The sequence below is a fragment of the Hydra vulgaris genome, chromosome 07 (genome assembly GCF_038396675.1).
Source record: "Hydra vulgaris chromosome 07, alternate assembly HydraT2T_AEP".
NCBI classification, from domain to species: domain Eukaryota; kingdom Metazoa; phylum Cnidaria; class Hydrozoa; order Anthoathecata; family Hydridae; genus Hydra; species Hydra vulgaris.
The window spans coordinates 8839110-8855159 of NC_088926.1; the positions used below are offsets into that span (position 1 = coordinate 8839110).

The 16050-nt window shown below is 28.9% G+C and overlaps 1 protein-coding gene and 1 pseudogene across 1 annotated transcript in view; one reads left to right on the forward strand and one right to left on the reverse strand.

The window, feature by feature from the left end:
* Positions 1 to 1306: 1306 nt before the first annotated feature.
* LOC136082844 (U2 spliceosomal RNA) lies at positions 1307 to 1373 on the reverse strand (annotated as a pseudogene).
* An 11329-nt stretch (positions 1374 to 12702) lies between these two features.
* LOC100197823 (DNA/RNA-binding protein KIN17) overlaps positions 12703 to 16050 on the forward strand; it is a 62156-nt gene continuing 58808 nt past the window's right edge. The window contains exon 1 of the mRNA XM_065800968.1: positions 12703 to 12848. Coding sequence (XP_065657040.1) covers positions 12729 to 12848 — 120 coding nt within the window. The 5' untranslated portion in view covers positions 12703 to 12728. The remainder of the gene's footprint in view (positions 12849 to 16050) is intronic.

The following is a 16050-nucleotide window of genomic DNA, read 5'->3' on the forward strand; positions in this document are numbered from 1 at the left end:
AATTTAATATTTTGGTAATATTTCTGACACAAAGCTTGATTTTCTGCAAATTTTTTAAAGTCTTTTGTGTGTTGCTGAAAAGTATGTGACATAATCATTGCATACTTTTTAGTATTGCATACCTTTTAGCATCCAATTTCTATATTGTATGTGATGAGTTCTGTTGTTAAATTGTTGGCAATTGCGTATGGATATAGTTTGATTTCCAACAACTAAAATCCATGGTTTTTTTGGAGATGTTGTCTAATGACATTTCGCATTTATTACGACAAAAAATGAGGTAAAGCAAATTTTTGTAAAGTTTTCTGTTTCCTTCTGAAATTTTTTTTTTATTATCCGACAATTCTGACAATTTTTTTTTTTACTCAAGACCAAGCTAGCACACATACGTTGATAAAAATGTTAGAACAATGTTGCGCGTTGGGTTGGCCCAAATTGGACCGCTCACGTTGTTTTTTTATCATTTTGGTTACAATTGCGACGTCGCCAACAACCTAAAAACAACGTTGGCCCAACGTTGTATTTTAAGTCGGCATTGCGTAAAGTTTTACTTTGGTTTAACATTGCATCTCATGTTGGCACAACGTTGTATTTTGCGGTGGCGAAACGTTATATTTTAAGTTGATTTAATGTTATATATTACGTTTGCACAACATTATATTTCATTATTTCGAAATTAAATTTATTTGTTTTAAATTTTAGTATATATATAAACACAATAAATATTATATACTTAAACGCATTTATAATTGTATATATGTACTTATTTTTTATTTGAATTTTCATGCTATATTATTCTATACAATGTTTTTAAATCTGAAGATATTGTTGGCTTAGCATAGGAACAGCAACAAAAAGTCATTAAGACTAATCCAAAATAGCGTCCGTTATTGACAAACAATTTTACCTACGAAATACTACTCAAAAAGAAGAAAAAAAAAAGAAAAGAGAAAAAAAAAAAAGGAAGAAAAATAAAAAGAAAAAAAGAAGAAGAAAAAAAAATACATATAATGTTAAACGAAAAGTTAAAATCCGAACTGTTGTACGATACGAGTTCAAATCCTGCCACCGCCAACCCAGCGCGGTGTTGGCGGTGGCAGGATTTGAACTCGCATCGTACAACAGTTCGGATTTTAACTTTTCGTTTATTTTTTTTTATTTAACGTCCGGAGTGGACGGAGCGCTTTGAGATTTCCGGACGTAGAAGGAGACACTGGAAAAGCGACTACGCCAAGAAACTCTATCGACTGTCACGGTTTCGATCTTGTGCTGTTTCTGCTTTCTAACAACACCGAAACCAATTGAGAGATGGTCCGGAGCTGTAATAAGAACAGATACTACACTTGATCTTAGCCATTAGGCCGAGAAGCGATAATTGCATATTAAATTATACTTACATATTTCAACCATTTTGATGGATCAACATTACTGAATACGTTTGTTTAAACATATCATAAATCTGAGTCGGCATATAATTAAAGACGCATCATTCATGTTTGTTTTGCTTGTGGCTTCATATTTCGTTATATAAGAAAAAATATAGAAGCAAAATATATTTTCGTAATCAACTGAAATATTTGAATTAAAAATAATTCTAACAAATATATATTTGTATGTCTGTCTTTTCTCGATGCAAACACAACCTTGATCCACTTTATATAATCTTACGTTATTCCAATGTATATGAATCAACAATGATCCAATGTAAATAATCCAACTTTAAACTATACACCTTGGATAAATGTTGGGTTATAAACATTGGATCAAAGTTAATCCATATACATTGGATCAATAATAGGTTTAGATCGGAAACACAACCAACTTTAGCTATTTTTCCATACGTTGGTTAACGTAATTTTCCTAACTATTTTTAATCACGTTACTATTAAGGTTTTCATTAATATAAATACAATAAAACTAACATTGGATCGATGTTGTATTTCCATTGGAGAAAAAAGCGATGTATTTGCATACTTTTGCTCAACGTAAGTGTGTTAACTGTGATGTATATGAATGTTAAATCATATACATTGGATCGACGTTGATCCATATGCATTGTATTATATACAGTGGATCAAAGTTGTGTTTGCATCGAGGAAAAGCAGATATACAAATATATTTTTGTATAATTTATAAAAACTATTTTTCATTCAAATATATTTAATTTGATTATGGAAATTTATTTTGCTAAAATCTTTTTCTCTTTCTTATATAACGAAATACCATATGCACCGGCGCATCCACATCTACTTTTATAACCGATGGTGCTAACATTGTAGTAATGAAAGTACAAAATGAAATGCATTCCAGTCTCCATTTTTTATTTCATAAACCAGCACTCCAATTGTTGAAACAGCACAAATCAAACTAACGCTCTAGCCACGATTTGCAAATTACTGTAAAATTACTGGTTCACCTCTTTGCAAATAACTATATGTGCTGTTAGTGTGCACATTAAATTTAGTTTGATCTAAATAAATAAGTTTTTCATTTAAAACTCCGTTAATTTTGCTTGCAAATGCATAGCGCACATCAATAACTCGTGTTATTGATGTTGAGATTCATTCTTCTATCACATGCAGAACGCGCTTTCCGATAAATCCGAGCGTTTGAGTTTTCTTGAAATAGTAGGCTGAGACATGTTGAAGCCTGCTGCAAAAAAATTTTCTTTTATTGCTTCTTGCTTACAAAGATTTTTTTTTAAAGATAAATTAAGAGAAGTGGAAATGCTTGATGTAGATTCATTTCTTTCAACTAAATCCTTAAGCATTTCAATGAGCTCTTTTGTAACATTATTCCTTGCTTTTTGATTGGCACTGTTATTTTCTCTTCGATCCATAAGGTAAATATTTGTGTATTAATAATAATCATAATTAATTAATTTTAAGTCTAGATAAATGAATAACTAGATAAATAATAATTTATTCAATCAATAAATTTAATAATAAAATTAAACAAAGACCTAATACTAAATTAAGTGAGAAAAAGAAGGTAGTTTGTAACTTAAATAAACCATCATCGAATGTAAAAAGTCTTTGTCTTGAGTATTTTTAACTTCGTTTACCAGGAAACAAGAACAATTTCTTGTGAAAAAACTGTTTTTTTTGAAACGCATATAAGAATGAATAAATACGCATATAAGAATGAATAAATACGCATATAAGAATAATTAGGGGAGAGTGGGGAGAAGTGGGACACCTTAATTTTTTTAGACTAATTGTAATATCTTTTTTATTTGATGTATAAACTGAGCCAAATAAGTTTTTACGAATAAACCTTCTTTTTAGGCACCGATTCAATGTCCTTAGGTTTCCAGCCAAGTATAACTAAGTATATAAATTTTTGCTTTTAGAGAAACCATGCCATTGGGGTAAAGTGGGACAAGTGCCATTGGGGAAAAGTGTGAGTAGAAGTAGGACAAATAAATTTAAAACAACATTTTAACACAAATTATTAAATAGAAACTGATAAAATCATAAAACCACTTAATCGACATAAAAATGTTCAAGAGCTTTCACCAATCGAAATAATCAAATGGCGACGGGAGTAAGCAGAGCATAAATATTTATTTTTTCTGTCTCTTTACCCCAATGTAAACACTTTTTTAAAGCACATTTTAAAATTAGGGCTTCTAACGCACGAAGGGAAACAAAGCAATTTCTGCTAAATAGAGGGGAAGAAATTTAATTGTTTATATTAAATAACAGTATTTAGGCATCACTCCTAATTAGAAAATTCAGGCTGCCCCACTTCTCCTGCGTCTCACTTCTCCCCACTCTCCCCTAAATATGCATATAAGAATGAATAAACAGGCATTTAAAAATGAATAGACAGGCATATAAAAATAAATAACCCTGTAAAATACAACGTTTCGCCAACGTAAAATATATCGTTGTACCAACGTAAAATGCAACGTTGAATCAATGTAAAATATTACGCAATGCTTACTTAATATACAACGTTGGACCGACGTTGTTTTTTGGTTGTTGGCGACGTCGCATTTGTAACCAAAAAAATATAAAAATAACGTTGGCGGTTGATGTTTGGCTAACGCAACGCGCAACGCATTGTTTTTACGTTTAATCAACGTATGCGTGGCTGTTGGTAAACATCATATAACTAAAATATAAAATTTTAAATTTAAAATTTTTATTATTAAAAGTATTAAATAAAAAAAAAACAAGACACCTTGAAACTTAAACTTCTTTTTTTTTGTATGAAACTTTCTCTTACATTTACCAAAACCATTTTTATCGACGGAAATAAACTTTTAAAAGCGTAAAACCCATAAAAAAATAAGAATTTTTAATAAAAAAAATATTTTTTCTTATAATTTAAAATTTAGCAATAAACGCTGATCATGTTTACTTTTTTTTTTGTTGGAAATACAAAAGGCTAAAAAGGAAAAAGAAAATAATGGAAAGTTAATAAAGCCAAGTTATTGAGATGGTAAACATTATCGTTAAAATGATAAACATAATTATAAAGGTCTCGCCATTTTTAATGATTAGGTAAACAAAATTAACAATAAATTAAACAATTAATAAAGTCAATATAAAAACATAAACTAGTATGATAACAAGGGTAATAAGATAATAGTGTGATAACAAGGGTAATATTATGCAGCAAGTTAATAAGACAAAAGTTAATATGACAAAAGTTAATATGGCAAAAGTTAATATGACAAAATTAAGTTAATATGACAAAAATTCAGAATTGGGATATGGTTTTAAGAATCTTAGCAAACTATTTTCTTTTTTAAATTAAGCACTATTTTACTAATTAAGTATATAAACATGTATATTACCATATAAAATTTTTTTATAAAACTTATATGCATTAAAAGCATATAAACTTGCGTCAAAACCATATAATTTTTTTTTTTTTAATTTCTTTATTTGTATTCCAATTTCTTTATATAAACAATCGTTTGATTCATTACTGAATACAATTGAAATTGACTTTCTGGAACTGTTTTTCTGGAAATATTTCCAAAAAATTATTTTATATTATTGCACTGACCAGACCATTTTTTTATTTCTTAAATTTAAAATATGTGTAAAATAAATATGTAAAAATTGAAAAATAAGTTCTTTATTTTATCACTTAGTGATAAAACAATAAAGAACTTAGAAACTCGAACAAGATCAGTAGGTTTTGTCACCGAGAGCTCGCTGTTATAAAGTTTTGCTAAAAGTTTGCAAGTACAAATCAAAATAAAGTATTTATAAGTAAAGTTTAAAATCAAAGTAATTTGCTGATATTTGTAAAAATCCTTAGCAATTTAACTCAATGCAAAGGAATTATTTTGAGGTTGTCCACATAATGCAGAGAACTTGTTTAAATTCTTTTGCGGCATCATCAACTTGTATTATTATTTTCCGGCTTCCCTTTTTACTAGAATTTACGGCTGTGTTTGGGGTTTGTTTTAGCCTCGTTTACATGGCTTAATCAGGTCACGTAAACGAGGTAATTGTTTTGTAATTATGTAAATGTAATCCGAAGTAAGGCTTTTACCATATTGCTTTATAAGAGCTTTTCCTTTCACTTCCTTTTCTTGCCGGTTTGCTGGTTTTTTCAAGGTAGTTTGAGTTTGTTTATTTTTTTATAAAGTGTCTTTAGATAATTGACATATCAAAGTTTGTACTAAATAGAGATGTTTTAAGATAAATATTAAAAATAAAATATTTTATCTGCATAAATGATGTTAGACTTGCAAATGTTGAAAATACAGGTTTTAGTTCACTTTAAAAAAGCTGTTTTTTGGATAGGTTTTTTTTTTCTTAAAAAAAAAACCTCTTCAAACAGCATCTAAAATCTTTTTTTTTATCAGAGAAGCTCAAGACTGTATGCTTTTAATCGATTAGGTTTTAGTGCTTTAAAAAAAAGCACATTTATACGACCAGTAATGACAAGAAAAGGTAATGATTGTATAAAAAATCTACTCAGCAAGTATCAAAAACAAGCTAAAATACCGAGTAACTTTGCTACTGTTCAATGGGAAACGTTTTTTATTAAACAGGAAGAATACACTTCTTTGAAAAACTAATGATTCCAGATCATTAATTTTTACCAGAAAAACAAACACTGGAATCTTCGACTTAAACGTCTTTCTGGGCCTTTTCCTGCAGAAATTAAGGAAAGCATCAGAAATGGTCTCAGGAAAAAAGAGGTAAAACATAAATTAAATTTAGGTAGCTGCATTTTTTGTTCAGTTTACAATGTTAGTCGTGTTAAATAATAAGTCGTATACGTTACGTACAATTTAGCGTACTAACATTATAAAGCTAGGTTTCCGAAAGAAGATTATAAGGTTCTTATCATCGGAACCTTAAAAGGTAAAAATATTTATTTATAGCATATATGTATTGAAGATTTAACGTATGAAGATTTAACGTATCTAACATAATAAAACCTACCAACATTTTAATATTTATATATGCTGAAAATTTAACAAATACTTTTTACTTACATTTTTAGTAGAATTTTAGAATGTTGTCCATAGAGAGTATAAATTTTTTAAATTGAGTTTTAAAATCAGGAAGAGTAATAGAAGGATCAAAATTTGGTATTACTATTTTATTCCAAAGATGGGGTGCACGATATGCAATACAAAATTGATTGAACTTTGTTCTACAAAATGATTCAATTTAAAAGCTAATATTTCTTTATGTGTATTTATTTATTGGTTTTCACATTCAAAAAAATATTTTGAATGTGAAAAGCGATCCGCATAATTAACTACGCGAATTGCAAGTTTCTGACGCCGATAAAGATGTTGTAATTTACTTTTCTCCGTACTTCCTCAGGCAATGATTCCATAATTTATATATATGTGTACAAATTAATAATAGAGTTGGGGTTAGCTTAATTTGTTTAAACAATTTTGGGCATTGTATAAAATGCCAATATTTTTGGAAATTTTGGTGCTTACATGATCAATAAACACCAAAGAATTTTATAACAGTATCTCTATTTATAATAGTTTCATCAATATAAATTAAGGCATATTATTTGGTAAAAAATGTTTTATTTTGCGCAGGAGTGATAAATAATCTGTTATGTTTAGTTAATATTTAAAGTTAATTTATTAGCTTTAAACCAGTTAGAAATATTATTGCGTTCTTTGTTTGTAGTTTAAAAGAGTTCATAAATATCATTATGGGATAAGAAAAGATTAGTATCATCAGCGAACGTTATACTTTTCAATTTGGAAGCTTTGTTTAAATCGCTTACATAAATTAAAATTAGTAACTGTCCGAGAATAGAAAGTTTGAGAAAACACTTCTAATGAACATGGCTTACTGCAATAAATTGATTAAATAAAAAATTCTTGTACAAACTGAAACTTTTCTTCCGGTTTATTATAACTAAATTTATTATAACTGCTTATTATAACTGTTTGATACAGTGGAATTACAAAGTTTACGCACAACTGGCTAAAGAACCTGTTAACCTTTATACAAAACTAAACGGGAGCAATTTCGAAATCAATGTAATATAAGCTGATGCAATACTTTATATCAAATAGAAATTATTATTGGAATCCAAATCCACAGTAACACTCGAAACAAACAGTAATTACAGTCGATAAAATGTTTCAACATGTAAATGACTTAAGACCAATAAAAGCTAATTCAAATAGAAATAAAATAACAATACTGACAACATAAATGAAAACAGTAGTTAAACCAATGTTAATTTTCATTTTTACTAAAATGAAACAGTAGAAATTGAAATGCTCTTCTACCAAGAGGTTAAAAACCCGCAGAATGTGGAATTAACCTCTTGGAAGAAGTATCTTGAAAACTGCTTGACAGATTTATACGAAACATTATTAATTTCTCACGCAGATATATCTCGGGTGACCACTTTCCCGGTTTTACATATAAGAGCGCATCATTTAAATTAAGCTTTAATTACGTTTTTCTACGGAAAAACTGAGACAATAGCAACCCTAAATATAATCCTAAATATATTGTCAACAGACAAATTTTTTAATACCATAGTTACTTAAGGGGTTGTTCCATGCAAAAGTAATCACTTGGATCTCTTCAAAACCTAATAGCTTAGTATTTACACATCAAACTTATTTTTGTAAACAATGTTACTTAGATCCCATAACCAGTCTTAGATTTACCTATAGACCGACTAGGCCGCGGCCTTGGACCCCGTGATTTTTGGGGGCCCTAATATTTAAGTAAAAAGTATTTAAATTTGTTAAGTAAAGAATAAAACTATGAAGTTAATTCTTTTAGCATGTGTTTTTTCAAAACTTATTGTTGTGCGGACATAGATGGAAACATAAATAGATTCGACATCTAAAAAAGCCTCGATCAAGTTGTGGCGACTAAATATTATATGCGTGATCAGGAACAGAGTGCGATTGCATGCCTTTCCCCACCAAGCCTGTTACTTTAGCTATTTTATTTTATTTAGAAAATGATTACACACAAGTGGATTTCCAAAGCGTAAGAAAAAAGCTAAAAAAGAACAAGAATTTAGAAAAAATCCAGAAACTTGATGGTTTTTGGTGAAAGTCAGAAGTACAGAGCACAAAAATCACTCAATTGAAACAGAACAACCAATTTTAGAAAACGATCTTTAATTGCAAGAAGTCACGCGTACTCCTGAATAAATTGCTGATAGCTGTAACTTAAACATCAACAGAAAAGATGACATTGGCTTACGGAAACATCTTTCTGAAGAAGATATTTTGTTTTGGATTTCAAAAGGACTAAAAACTATTCAGAACTTTGATAATGATTTCTATGAATCAAAACAGTTTTTCACTCTTTTTTTCAAAATCTTTTTTCAAAGGCCAAAGAGCAAATGGTGAGAAATACGATCGTGATTTACTCGCCAGCAAAAGGAACTCTTTGCTGCTTTGTATGCAAGGTTCTTAAAATTTCCAGTTTTTTTTTGCTTCAACTGGTTTGAAAGACTAGAAAAATGTTGTTTCACTGTTAAAAAGCCACGAAAATTCTATTGAACATAGAGAAGCCTTAATGGCTTATTTAATTAGAAGAAGTCACAACACATCGGACAACAAACTTGAAGAAGAATCAAAAAAAGAACAGCAATATTGGAGAATGGTTTTGAAGAGTGTGATAGCTGTAATTTGTACTTTGGTTAAAAAAAATCTAGCAAATAGAGGTTCCAACGAAGTGTTTAGAGAACAAAGTAATGGAAATTTCCTTGGACTTCTTGAACTGAGTGACTGATATAAAATTTTCAAAATATTTTGGAATTTCAGTAGGTTCTACGCTTGGCTTATCTCATCACAATTAACTTTGAGTTGTTCTAAGATACGTGCATGAAAAATCTTTTAAAAGTATTTTGAGTTCCTTCACGGATATATTGAAAGATCAAAATTTTGAATTAATTGCTAGAGCTGAAGCACAGAATATTCTATCAAAAATAGAGGAATTTGAATTTGAAGTACAAACAACTTTCTGGGATGCAATCCTAAAAAGAATAAACTCAGTGTCAAAAGCTTTACAAGATCCAAAAATAACGTTAGATTGACGTGTTATTTACTTCTATCTTTGCTTGGAGATTACATTCAGAATTTGAAAGACAACTATGACGATTTTGAAGCTGAAGCTAAACATTTACTTCCTAACGCAGAATATTCACATAGAAAACATCAAACAAAGAAAAAATTATTTGATGATCCGAACCATAAAAAATGTATTATAATAAGTTCAAAAGAAAGATTTTAGAAAGATGTTTTTATCAATGCTGTCAATGCAATTCACTCAAATTTGAATAAAAGGATGATTGCATATCAAGAATCTAGCACACTTTTTGGATTTTTGATTAATGTGAACATCGATCATGTGAATGCTGAAGAAAATTGTTGAAGATTTCGTTGAACAATATCATGAAGATATCGATATGTTTTTGTTTGATGAAATTTTGCAATTTTATAACTTTATCAAAACTAAATATCAAGAAACCGCTATGATTCACTTATTTATTTAAAAGCTGATAAAAAAGAAAAAATTTAGAAATTGCATTTCCAAATCTTGCGACAGTTTTGAGAATCTTTTTATGCTTTTATTATAACAAATTGCTACGGTGAAAGAAGTTTTTCAAGACTTAAATTGATCAAAAGTTTTTTTTAAATCAAATATGAACCAAGAAAATTTAAATAATTTATCAACTTTATCTATCAATGCTGATTTAATAAAACTTCTTGATACGAACTCTCTAATAGATAAATTTTGTCAAGAAAAAATTAAGGCAAAAAGTCCTATAAGTAAAAAGATTGTTAAAATTTACTCTTATTATGAAATATTACTTATTTTTTTGTTTGTTTTGCATTTATAAAGTCTAGTTACATATATGTGTACAGCATTATACTGTCAGTATACTTATGCAATTTTTATTATGCAGAAAAATGAAAAATTGACATAAGAAAGCTCTAGACTTTTTTGAAAAAGTGCCACAAAAAGCAATTTGGCTTAGGGTCCCAAAGGTTGTAAATCCCATGACATCTGGGGACCTCTATTACGTTTTGCGCTGCTTTCTCTAACGTAAAAGTCGGGACAATGTTCAATTCTGAACATTGCCCAAATCTAGTGAAAAAAACTTAGTGTTACTACATCTGAGTTTTTTTCACTAGATCTGGGTTTTTTTACTGCTATCTAGGTTTCTGTGTTTTTTTTTATTTTTTTATTTATTTGCAAAGTATTCCAAAATCTAGGTTATTTCGTTTTTGGGGTTTTTGTTGATAAAACTTAGATTTAGATTTGATTGTCGGTTTACGCAATTATCTTTAATCAACAGTTTGATATTCGAATTTTAAACTTTAGTTAATAAAATTTTAACTGTTGAACAAGTTGCTTTTAATTCAATTTGTTTTGAATAAAATCGGACTCTGGTAACTGCTGTACTACAATTTTTACGGTCTGTTCCTGTGCATTAACTAATGTTAATGAAACTTCTTTATTAGCACATAAAGCCTCACAGAAGTATTTGAAAAATTTCGAAGCCAGTAGCAAAACTTTAAACATCAACAAGTTTTTCACTATGCTAAAATAATCCATCCTTCCAGAAAAAGTTGCTAAAACAGAATTCTTGTTGACGGCTTTCATGGCAAAACATAATACAACGTTTTTACAAGCCGACCATTTAGTTGAATGCTGTAAGCAGATGTTTCCAGACAGCGGAATTGCTAAAGAAATGACATTGAAGCGTACCAAGGCCGCTTATGTTGTGCAGTACAATATTGCTCACTTTAGCGAGCTTTTTGAGGTTGAGGATGGGTCGGGTTTTGACTTGTTTGCTGCCGTTAAGAAATTATTGAACAGACATGCCATCGCATTAAGCAACGTCATTAGTTTTGCTCTGGACAACTGCACAACTATGATGGGTTCTACAATTGGTTTTCAAGTACAGTTGAAAAAAGAGATTCCATATGTATTTGTTATGGGCTGTGTTGGCCATTAATTTGCACTCTGTTCAAATGCTGTTAGCAATCGGCTGCCATTGTGGCTTGAAGCTTTTGTAAATAATGTTTGCTTTTATTTTTCACTAACTAGCAAAAGAAAGCTTGAGTTCCAGTTAATACAAGGTGTAGTTTAATACCAGCAACATAAAGTTTTGAAGCTATGTGAAACACATTGGCTGTCCCAAGAAGCGGTCATCAAGAAAGCCCTTGAATAATGGGATGCTCTACAGTTGTATTTTCAATCCTAAGCTTCAGTGGATAAAGTTGATGGTGCTGGTCAATTCTTACAGGCAATCTTACTGGCTGAGATTACAAGAAGTAACAAATGCTAATAATATAAAGAAATTTGACGTAATAATATGAAGAATTTTTTTTAACTTCATGTGCATTTAAATTCGTTTAAACTTCGTTTAAGCATTACCACACTCCTCAGCATATGTAGAAAGAATGTTTTCGATTATGAACTTGATTAAAACTAAACAAGCTTCTTTGCGAAACAGTTGCAAACCGAATATTGGCAAAGCGAGCAGTTGCTAAGAATGGAGCTTGTCCTCAACTCAAACCTAACCGAACTGTGATCGAAGATGTACGTGATGAACGTTGCCGGCAGAGATATGTATATATTTTAAAACTCCACAAGCAGCTGTCCAGTTGTCGATATGGAACGATGAGTCGCTTATAAGTGACAGTTATAATACAATTTAACTTCTGAGTATAAAAATTAACTTAAATGGTAAATAACTCTAATCGGGTTTTTTCAGTTCTTTAGTAAATTAATTTAGTATACCGTACCATACTTTTAGTTAATATTTTTGGCTTAATGATATTGTTAACAGTGCCGCCTTTACCTACGGTCATCGCGGGCAAATTTCTGTGAAAAAAATCTTTTTCACGATAACTTAATGCGTACTGTTTACATAATTTGGGTATTTCTGGGGTTTTGGGAGGGAGAATCATGGGTTTTTCTCAAAATCTTGAGTGGTAACGCTGGTTCAATAACAATCTTCACTCCAATTTGCATCTATTAAATAAACATATGTATATATGATAATATCATATATTATATGTAATATATATGTATTTTGTTAGCTTTTATATACTTTGTTTAATATATTGATATTGTTCAATATAATTTTTGTGTTATTAGTTATATCTAAAAACACATGAAGATGGTTAATTGTTAGAATAATTATATATTTAAATATATATTAAATAAATATTTCTCATTGTTATTTATATTATTTTATAAGCAAATATAAAAGAATTAAATATGGGAAAAGAAAAGCCTGGTTTTTTGACTCCAAAGGCTATATCAAATCGAATTAAATCAAAAGGATTGCAAAAGTTACGTTGGTATTGCCAAATGTGTCAAAAACAATGTCGTGATGAGGTTTATATCCTTTTTTTCTTTTTTGTTGTTTTATTGAACTTTTTTTTCTTTTCTTTCGATAAGCTGATAGGTAAATCGAATTTGTCTGTCAGAAATGTTTTTCAAGCATATAAGTTACTTTAATTCATAGTTGTATTCTCATTAATTTTTTTACTCAATTATAAATTTGAGCTATTCATCCAAGTGTTGATATAATTACTCATTCTGTTCATTGAAGTTAATCTCAATCATGTCTCTGGTAGTAACACACTCTGTGCAATATTTGGTTTGTCAAGGTTTGTGATTTGGAATTATGTAGTTAAAGAAGGACTCTCGTTAAACAAAAATGATTATGTATTCAACAGTAGTGGACACCTCAGTTTTCAATTCAACTGTAGTGGACACCTCAGAGAAATTAATGCAAAATAAAAAATGTTTTTAATAGCAAAACACTATTTAGTTCATTCATAAGTATTTATTAAAATCAGTCATTAGTTTATATATAATATGAACAATAATGTAGAATAATATTAATATATAATGTAATATATAATATATAATGTAATATATAATGTAAAACTTTTTTTCTTAATAGACTTTTTAATTAAGTACATATAAAAATAACAAGTTATTCTAATATATACTTAACTGTTGATCAATGAAATAGTTCTTTCAAAAAAATAATATCTTATAAGGAAGAGGAAATTAGTTGGAAAATAAAATTATAAAGTGACTGTTGATTTTATTAGTTTCAGAAGAGTTACAACACAAACATTGTCTATCTAAAAAAAGATGTAGTTGCAACATTGCGCTAAAGCATTCCTAAAGTGCGCTTAGTGATAAATTATAATTTTTTGATGTAACAGAAAAATATTTGTAAAACAATATTTTCTAAATCAAGATTTCTAAATATTTTTTTATTTATTATTCTTTTCTTTTTTTTTTACAATCTTAAACTAACATTACTCCTAGTATGCTGCGCACAATTAAGATCCTTGGAATTTATTGGCTAGGCTGTTGTGCTCATTCACAATCAACTAATTTTTATTATATTAGTTAGCAAGACTTATAGAATAGTTGGATTTTTTCACTTATGTGAAGATAGTGACAGAAAGGACAGAAAGTCTTTTCTGTCCTTTCTGTAATTTTTTTATTTTGTATAAACAATGTTTATACAAAAAGTCTCATTTTTAACCCCGGCCCTAGCTAAAAATGAGACTTTTTGCAAAAAAATACTTACATTTACTATTTATTAAATACTAGCATATATTTATTAGCATTATTTTATATAAACAATGTTAATACAAAAAGTCTCTTTTTTAACCCCGGCCCCAGCTAAAAATAAGACTTTTTGCAAAAAAATACTTACATTTACTATTTATTAAATACTAGCATATATTTATATACTTTTAAACTCTAATTTACTTCCAACAAGATTGCAAGCAACCATTATCAAGTTAAAAGTTACTTTAAAAAAGAGAATAAGTTAAAATACTAGGAAACAGTTAACTGAAGATTTAAAAAGTTGTAGGTTGTATAAAAAAGGAAAATATGAAGATGGGTATGAGTTATAAGGTTTTTTTTATGTGAAAGGAAAAAAACTGAATTATTAGTTTTTATAGCACAAAGGCATAGATACAGCAATTAAAATCTTATGCAACTTGTTGAATAAGAAGCCAAGCAAGAATGAGTTTTGGTTTATCGTAAGTCTTAGGCTGTTACAGAAGCGAGATCAGTTTAAAAATCGACTGCTTGTTCTAAGCAATCAAAAAGTGAAGATTTTTTGTCGAGACAAGAGTATAAAGTTAAGCTGTCAGAAAATAGAGCCACTTTAGATGTAAAATTTTTATGAAGATTGATATTGTAGATAAGAAACAATACAGGAGCAAAGATTGAACCTTGTGGTACCCTTAAAGTTACTTGAAATAAAGAAGAGTGTAGGCCTTCAAGAATAACTTTAGTATTGCAGTTAAAAAGAAATAGTTTAATAATCTCAAAACCTTTATATAAAGAAACTAATAACAGAGTGAAGACTAATTGTAGGATAGTTAGAGAGGTCAAAGTGTTCTCTAGCAAAAATTGAAGAGAGTTCTGGAGAACACTTTTTTAAGACTAGGATGGAAATCGTATCTGGAGCACAAACTGTAGTAGTGTTTAATTGCAAATTAGTTTTAGCATTGTTTAATTGAGAATTAACTTTACCTATTGTTAAACATCCCAATCACTCTGGCAATTTATATGTTTAACAATAGGTTAATCTGTTTAACTGCCAGGAAGAGTATGGTCATTAGATTCAAGATTCAAATTAGAAAAAGGTTTCTTTGCAAATAACTCTGCTTTACTCTGGGGAAAATTAAAAAGATCAGACCCATGAATTAGAAATTAAATGTTAGATTTACTTTAGTTAATGACACTGTTAAAGACTAACCAAAAGTCTTTAGAAACTAACATCTGAGATAAGATACAAGATTTAGTAAACTAAAAATAACAGAGCCTAATATCAGAGAAGAACTTTTTACACTGGCTTTTTGGAATAATAAAAAGATATTAGTTTTTAAGAGAGATGTTCTTGTAAAAAAGATGAAAGAAATAATTAACGTTTAATAAAGCCACTGCTCAAGATGGTGTAAAATGTGGACTAGAATAAGGCTTGATAAGATTGAAGAGAAGGAATAAAAACTTCTTTATGAGTATATATTATAGATATAACCATATGATTCCATATGAATATAACCATAAGATTCGGTTTATGCATATATATATATATTATGGATATAACCATATGTTTGCTATTTATTTAGATGCTGGCATACAATATCCTTTCATATCCATTTTTCATAAAAAAACCTATTCTGGTCTTCACACTAATTTTTATAGTTTCACTCCATTTTCATCATTTTAGAGTTAGTCTAATCAAATGCTTAATTGGTAGAGCATTTAAAATCAATAGTACTAAACTTGGGTTTCACTCTGACACGCAACGACCTCTTTAAAGTATTTCAAAGAAACATGTACCCATCTTTAAAAAATGTATAACTTCTATTTAAACAAGATTAGCTCAAATACACCACAACAATAAAAAATCACAGAGTTCTTGTCTTATTTTTAAACCGCGGTTTTTGTGGAAAATATCAGATCTAACTAAAAAAAAATGAATTCAATTGCTAAAAGATATTGCTGTTTTGCAAATATTAAATTAGTATTTACCTCACTAAAAATTTCT